The 7814-nt window shown below is 36.4% G+C and overlaps 2 protein-coding genes across 2 annotated transcripts; one reads left to right on the top strand and one right to left on the bottom strand.

Annotated features, from left to right (window-relative positions):
* Positions 1 to 1755: 1755 nt before the first annotated feature.
* Positions 1756 to 3750, bottom strand: LOC148767642 (putative disease resistance protein At3g14460). The gene is made up of 2 exons (XM_088824829.1): positions 3619 to 3750; positions 1756 to 3539 (listed from the first exon to the last, which is right to left on the bottom strand). Exons 1-2 carry the CDS (start codon positions 3724 to 3726, stop codon positions 1821 to 1823), a joined length of 1827 nt encoding a protein of 608 aa, XP_088680955.1. The 5' UTR covers positions 3727 to 3750; the 3' UTR covers positions 1756 to 1820.
* Positions 3751 to 5431: 1681 nt separating this feature from the next.
* LOC148767641 (putative WRKY transcription factor 46) lies at positions 5432 to 6628 on the top strand. Its single transcript, XM_088824723.1, has 4 exons — positions 5432 to 5655; positions 5774 to 5878; positions 6052 to 6174; positions 6580 to 6628. The coding sequence occupies exons 1-4, from the start codon at positions 5432 to 5434 to the stop codon at positions 6626 to 6628; spliced, it is 501 nt and encodes a 166-aa protein (XP_088680849.1).
* The last annotated feature ends 1186 nt before the right edge of the window (positions 6629 to 7814 follow it).

The raw sequence follows: 7814 nt of genomic DNA, 5'->3' as shown, positions 1-7814 counted from the left end.
TCTTAAATATTGTAAATTATCAACTAAAGTAGTAAGAATAATGTGTATATATATACATATATATATATATATATATATATATATATATATATATATATATATATATATATATATATATATATATATATATACTAGGGGAGTTGCACCGCGCATACGTAATGCCCCGTAGATATGAAATTTCAAAATTTGTTATATATTTTGACGGTCTATTATATACAATATCATACAATTAATTTATGCAAAGAGACAGTACAATAAAATAAACATAGTTTCAAGTAGCATATAACATAAATTGCTAAGAAGAAGTTCTCAGTTCTCAGCATTAAGAAACAAAAAGAAACAGTTGCTAAGAAGAAAACAAAAGTTGCTAAGAAAAAAATTGGGTAAATTACATCCACACCTCTGAGGTATGCTTAAATAACTTTAAGGTCCCTGTGGTAACGATAATTACACTCACCCCCTAAAACATAGTTAGAAGCAATAATTGGATAATGCATTTGATATTTTATTCCGATAGAATTCTAATGGTCTATTAGTTTCAGAAAGTTTGGAGACAACAAAGAGTTATAAGTGATTTAAGAAATGTTGGGGAGCCATGTCACCCCTAACTCTATGTTGTCTCCACCACTAGCTAAAAGTCGTAGTCCCTTAGAACTGTATCGGAATAACGTATCCAATGCATTATCCCATTAGAGTTTCTAACTATGTTTCAGGGAGTGAGTGTAATTATCGATACCACATGGACCTTAAAGTTATTTAAGCATAACTCAGGGGTTGTTGGTGTAATTTACCCAAAGAAATTAAATAAATATAAGGATAAATTACACCTACACCCTTGAAGTATGTTAAAATAACTTTAAGGTCTCTGTGGTATTGGTAATTACAATCACCCCCTGAAACATTGTTCGAAACACTAACGGAATAATACATTGGATAAGTTATTCCGTTAAGGTTCTACCGGACTATTATTTTCAGGCGGTGGTGGAGACAACATAGAGAGCTAAGATGTGACATGACTTCCCGAACATTTCTTAAATCCTTATTACTTTATATAAGAAAGATTTATAATTTTTCATCATGGTAGCATTAATGCCCCCGCGGAAAAAAAATATAGTGCATATCGGTCCCCAGGACATGAAATTTTGGCTCCGGTAATTAATTTAGGGGTGCGGCTGTAATTATCAATTTTAGAGGGACCTTAAAGTTATTTTAGTATACCTTAAGGGTGTAGGTGTAATTTACACTAAATATAGTCATGACTCTCATGCATATAAATTATAGGGTAAATTATGAAAATCACCTGGACTTAGGCTAAATTACAAAAAGTACCCCAAATATCCGTAATTACCAAAATTCCCTCGACATTTGTTCCAATATATAGTACACCAACCCCCTTATGATGTGATTTTTCACGAAAGCTTTTTTACTAGAGAGTAATTTTGACCCTTAAAAAGAAATTCCACGTCTGCAGGAGTACAATTGACATTTTTCGGAAAATATTGCCTAGACTCAAAAATATTTTATGAGGAATCAGACACCGTAAGGAGGTTGGTGCAAGACGGAAACAAACATTGGGGGTATTTTAGTAATTACGGATAGGTGGGGGTATTTATTGTAATTTGGCCTACATTCAGGGGGTTTGAAATTTACCTTAAATTATATATTATTTGAAAAAAAATATAACTAAACAAATGCAAAATCTAAGTAATCCATGGAAAAATAAATAAATAAATAAAATAATAAGACACGTGAAACTTGCTAGTTAACCAGAACCAGAGAAGTAGAAAGCAATGTAAAAATATAATTCAGACACAAACTTTTTAATGTAAAGATAATTTTTCAAGATCAATCCAAATGTTGTTTACATGTGCAATCTCTCGTCTTCCATCCTTGTAGTACAACCGCTTACTCATTTTAGGGCAGCAACGTACCCTGAGATCTTGAACCGAAGCCGGCAATTCAGGCAAAGAAATCATCTTTTCGCAGTCGTTTATTTCCAATGATTCGAGTGAGCGGAGATGCAACAGAGACGGAAGAACCGTAAGTTCCGGACATGATCCAATCGTAACATCTTTGAGGCATGGGAAATCACCATCCTCCATTCCAGACCATTCCACAAGGTTCGGCATGTCGTCGATACTCAATTTCTCTAGCTTCGGAAATGCAACTTTAACACGAGTTTCGGACTTTCTGCAGAATAGGGAATTAATATCCCTCACACTTGTCATCTCCACAAGATCGAGGCTCTTAAGAGACGGCAGTTCGCCAAACGAGGGCAACGTGTCGCAATTTATGCATCTTAAGAGGAATATTGTGGAAAGATCGACAAAAGATGGATTGGTTATCCAGCTCGGAAGCTTCGAACCACAATAATCTGAAATGTCTAAAACTTTAAGGTTAAAATGAGGCTGCAGACATTCTAAGATGTCGGTTGCATCGGGGTTTTCGACACTACCCCAATACAAGTACAGATTATCTATGCGTTTCTTATCGCACAATGCAGCTGCCTTTGCTTCTTCCGCGTTAGATACATTATGAAGCTTTAGGATAGAGAACGACCCGGCGATCTCGTTCATGTTTTTCAGCTCCGTTATTCCGCACCCATCGTCGGTTTCCCCCACGATGAACGCATCTAATGTTTGGAGTTTGGTTAAGTTTCCCATCCCACTAGGCATGACCCTCAGCTGGCCAAAAATCTGGAGGTCCAGGTGGCGAAGATTAATCAAAGACCCGAATCCCCGTGGCAGTTCGTGAATTCCAGGGCAGTCCCTCAATCTTAATGTCTGAAGAGAAAGAAGAAGATCGATCGACTGAGGCAATTGATCGATGGGAGTGTTGGAGATGTCTAGGAATCTCAAAGAATCCAAATACTCGATGGAACACGGTACGTGTGTTATGTTGCTCGAGCTCAGATCCAATGTTTTTAAGAGCTTCAAGTGGGGAAACCTTAAATTGCACATTTTATTCCTCGGAATACAGAGATTGACAACTAAGAGTGTGCGAAGTTTCTTGAATTTTGTAAGAGCATCATCAACTAAAGCGTGGTCATGTTTACGACAGTCCCATGTTAAGTGTAGGATTTCTTGGTTGGTCGTATCCAACTCATTACCATCTCGGATTCTTACGTAATCGCCTCGTTGGATAATGAGCCTAGCAATTTTGGATTTGTCGTTGACTTGGTAATGGGAAAGATAAGCAGCAGTTGGCTTTGCAGGTACGATGATATTTTGATGAAGCAAAAAGTCGAAGCACAAATTACCCACGTCCTCCATTCGTTTCGTCACTTCGAGTTTGATGCATTCTTCGGCAATCCACATTTGTACCAATTTATCTTTTGAAAATCCGTAATCCGGAAGAAATAGGGCAAGATGCCGAATACAGTTCCAGTAATCTATTAACGGAACTTGCGAACTTTCAATGTCGTCTTCTTCTATGCCATGTTCTTCGTAAGCTTTTCGTCTTTTTGCTCTAAGATTAATTTGTTCTGTAGTTTCTTCAGAGGGAGATGCTTCATGTTTTATAGCAGCAGGTAACTTCATCTGCAAAGGTTAACCAAAAACTATACATATATACAACAGATTTAAAAAAAAAAAAATTAATAAAAAATTATGTAGGGACCTTTTGGTTGAATGAAGTGGTGGCAGAAAGCTGATTCAAAAATGGATGGCAAAGAAGTTTCTCGACTGCCCATCTATTTTTTGATTCATCATCTTTGTGTGTCTTCATACAAGAAGAGAGAAACCTATACAACAGCTCGAACAGAAGATAGATCTTCCCCTTGATTTCGATAACCTCGACACATTTCAAGAGGTTCGGATGTTCCAATTTCATCAGAATCTCAATTCCGCCGCCGCCGCGGCGGAATTCCTTCAAAAAGTATTTCACGCCCGTCACCCGATCGACCACTTCGTAGATCTCATTGCCCGTTCCTTCTTCTCCGGTCAGTTGGTGTTTCAGATATGACATGTTAGCCAATCGGTTAGCTCCCATCATTCTTGGACAATATTATACTCTACCCATCTCTTTTTTTCAACAAACAAAATACTCTGTTTTTAACAACAATCATTATAATAATGGGTCATATTTAGGTAATCACAACAATAATTCTACATTATTCTCCAATTTGTACCTGTTTTACCGGGTTTTTTTGCACTTTGCACCCTTGGATTACACCATTTTAGCACTTTGCACCCTTAAATTACAAAATTAGCATAATGCACCATTTAAACATAGCTTGTTTGCCACTTTGCACCCCAAATCACTTTTGGCTTAGAAAACTTACCTGCAACTTGCTCGAAAACCTGGAAGATTGGCAAATTCATAATTTTCTTGTTATCTATCCTCTTCTCCCAATTGTTAATCACCCTTCCACCATTTTTATCTTTCATCCCTTTGATCAAAAACTCCTAATATCTTTTTAGACATTTCTTTCAGTGATAAATCAGTCAAATGACACAATAAGGCTATTGGGAGGTTTATTTGTTGGCAAGGAGGTGGTGCCTATTAGTTTCATGATGGGAGGAATTTTGTGCTCCCATTGAATAGTATGGATCTGAAAAATGATTAGAAAATAGCGTTACCATGGAATAAAACTTGATCTTCTGAAGGTGTGGTATCGAACTCTTGTCTATGTATTACGACCATTCTTGAGTTTTAGTTCAAAATTTATATATTATGGCAATTAGAAATGGCTAAGAAGAATTTAGGTTTTTTTTTTTTCTTTATTAAAATGACGAAGGATAAAAATGGTAGAACGATGATTAAGAATTGGTGGAAGAAGATAGATAATTAGAGAATTACAAATTTGTCCATTTTCCAGATTTTCAGCAAGTTGCAAGTAATTTTTCTAAGCCAAAAGTGATTTGGGGTGCAAAGTGCCAAACAATTTATGTTTAAAGGGTGCAATCTGCCAATTTGCAATTTATGGGTGCAAAGTGCCAATAGGGTGTAATTCAAGCGTGCAAAGTGCGAAAAACCCACCCTGTTTTACCCCATTCAAGCTCCACATTTTGAAACAAGATGATCATAAGATGTGTCTCTTGGCTTATAAATATCAGATTGTGGTGCATTATTAGAAACTATATTTTTGCACAAAACGAGTACAAACCAGAGAACATTTCTCGGAATCTAAAAGATTCTGTTGAATTTGAATTTGACACCATAAATGATGACCGTATAAGAAGATTCATAGTTGGGGGTTGGTTGTAATTATCCAAACATGAGGAGGGGGTTTCGTAATTTGACCCAAATAGTAATAATCTATTTTTAATGAAGAATTGGTCTAAAGTTTACATATGTGGTGTCGGATCTACATGACTCTTTCTAAACTGTCGAAAATAGCTAATTTCCTTTACAAACATTGTGATCTTCTCTATTTCTTTGAACATATAAAAATATGTTTGAATCTTTCAATGTCGTGACAGGTATAAGAATGGCGAGCGTATCTTCTTCGTCAGAGGAATACAAGAAACTCGTAAACGAGATTACCAAAGGGAAAGAAAAAGTGAAACATCTAAAAGAATCTTCTTCCAAAATCGGAGATAGTGTTTTAGAGAGTAAGTTGGTCTCGTACGAGGAGGCTCTATCCCTTCTTAAACTATTTGCTCCACAAGGACAATGTAAGTACAACGTTGTGTCACCCTCATCAGACGAAAGGTGATTAATATTTTTACTAAAAAAAGTTTATCATAAATGTATAAAATCCAAGGTGGTTGTTCTTCACTCTTCGAAATTTTCATCGATTAGCATATATTTTGTTCGGGTCTCTTTGCAGCGCACGGGTGACAGTGAGACCTAAGGCACCATCCGAAGAATTCGACGATGGATACAGTTGGAGGAAGTACGGCCGAGAATATATATTTGCTCCCCTTCTCACAAGGTGACGAATATGTATGCATGCTACTTGATCTAATCTACTTCTTTGTGCTCAATATACTACGGTCTCTCCCTTTCAAAATAATACACGTGTCTTTTAAGGTTTTTACACACACATGTTAAGAAATGATCGTTAAATATTTTTTTCTGAAAAAAACTATGTTTCTGAATGTGCAGAACCTATTACAGATGTATAGATCATGTGAGGGAAGGTTGTATGGCTATGAAAGAAGTGCGTATGTCAGCATATGAGCCGAATGCAGTTGATATCACATACAGAGGGAAGCATACATGCCTGAGGTCGGCACATGTACCACTCGAACAAGTCCTCGGGATTTGACTCTCAAAAATGGACCCTCACCGGACAAGTACTTCGTTTATGCTTTTATTACAACATAGGATTGAAGAAAAAATCTACTCCATTCATTGGGTGATTAAAGTTTTAGAGAATGATCGAGCTTGCGTTTTGACTAATGTACTCGGGGAGTTGTTTTTTGATAGTAGAGATAGGAACGCTATTATATCCGGGCTTGCAATGCGATGAAATCGCTCGAGTTGTTTAACATAATGGACTTTCATTGTTCGAAAGCATGAATTGAGTGGGGTCCACAAAAATCGGCCAGAGATCGAGCATCATGCTTGTGTGGTTAATCTTCTTGCAAAATTTTGATTTTCGGTGTTCTTTTTCTTTTTTTTCTTTACCAGGATGAAATTTGAATTGGTTTGGTTTTTCAGTTCAAATGCTAAGGATTGAATTTTTTCCAAAAGTACTAATTACGACCGTATTCGTCTGATCTCCACCCCTATGTAATAATCAAGTTACGGGAAATGAATATCTGAAATGATGTTTCAAACTAACATTATTTGCTTTTTTAGACTATTCGGAACGCATTACACAAAATAAGAGTATGAGAAATAATTAACCAAAGAATTTAAGATATTTATTAAGGCACCTAGGTGCAATAACACGGCACTGCGGTGCCACACTACAGAGATTTAGGTTGCAACCTAAGCATCCGGGTGCGCCTAAACGGCACCGAGGTGCCTGTCTACAGAGAGAGGGCTTTCACGGCCTCGTTATCTTTCTTATCTGGCACCGCGGTGGAAAAATACAGAAAGTGAGGTGCAGATCATCTTTTTTTTTTTTTTTTTTTTTCCTTCTCACCTGAAAACTGGGTATGTAATTTAACAACTACATCTGACACAGTCACACGAGCACATCGATAAACACGGGAGAACAACAAAAATATGAGAGCCTAGCTAGAGCTGCTAAGATTCCAAAAAGCAATTAACATTGGAATAAAGAGTATTCATCTTGATATTTCATCTGCATACTCGAAAAGCTCAACAAAAGAATAATATCACAGAATTAAGGACAATTTCTAACCGAATATGAGTGAATAAAAATGAAAAATCTCATGTTTCCACAACATAAAAATCTAAATTCGGGTTCAGTAGGAGAGAAATCCTCAACTTCCACAACATCTGATAATGAGCTTTCAAAACCTGTGTCCAAGTTATCAAAGAAAACTAATCAGCAAAAGGTGTCATTTTTCATATATGGTTGAACTAAGAATGCTGGTAAATGAGCTATATTCACATTTTAAACTAAAAAATAAATCAATAGAAAGATATGATAATTACCTCCTTGCTTTTTGTCAGCAACAAAATCATATCATTAATTGCCGACACCAAATTCGGAACTAAAACTAGTGGTCGATCATAGAACTTAAATTGCAAGTCTATTACTGAATATACCTCTTACCTACATTCCAAATTTGGTCTTTACACATTTGAATCTAAAGCTTAGGGGTTATGATTCTCAAATATTCATTCGTCGAATCACATTACTGGACAACAATGTAAATAGCATGAGTTAAGTTAGGAACTACCTGTCCCAAAGATGACAGCCTAAGACTGATGCCCCCTTCACGTACACG

The sequence above is a fragment of the Erythranthe guttata genome, chromosome 10 (assembly GCF_056151865.1).
Source record: "Erythranthe guttata isolate IM_541 chromosome 10, IM_541, whole genome shotgun sequence".
Taxonomy (NCBI): Eukaryota; Viridiplantae; Streptophyta; class Magnoliopsida; order Lamiales; family Phrymaceae; genus Erythranthe; species Erythranthe guttata.
This window is presented reverse-complemented; position numbering and strand designations above follow the sequence as displayed.

Bases quoted from the DNA above. Each gene is read 5' to 3' on its own strand.
- LOC148767642 (XM_088824829.1), bottom strand. From the start codon at position 3,726: ATGAAGACACACAAAGATGATGAATCAAAAAATAGATGGGCAGTCGAG. The intron at 3,540-3,618 runs GTCCCTACATAA...TAACCTTTGCAG, and splicing joins CCACTTCATTCAACCAAAAG to ATGAAGTTACCTGCTGCTAT.
- LOC148767641 (XM_088824723.1), top strand. From the start codon at position 5,432: ATGGCGAGCGTATCTTCTTCGTCAGAGGAATACAAGAAACTCGTAAAC. The intron at 5,879-6,051 runs GTGACGAATATG...CTGAATGTGCAG, and splicing joins TTTGCTCCCCTTCTCACAAG to AACCTATTACAGATGTATAG. The intron at 6,175-6,579 runs GTCGGCACATGT...TTTCTTTACCAG, and splicing joins GGGAAGCATACATGCCTGAG to GATGAAATTTGAATTGGTTT.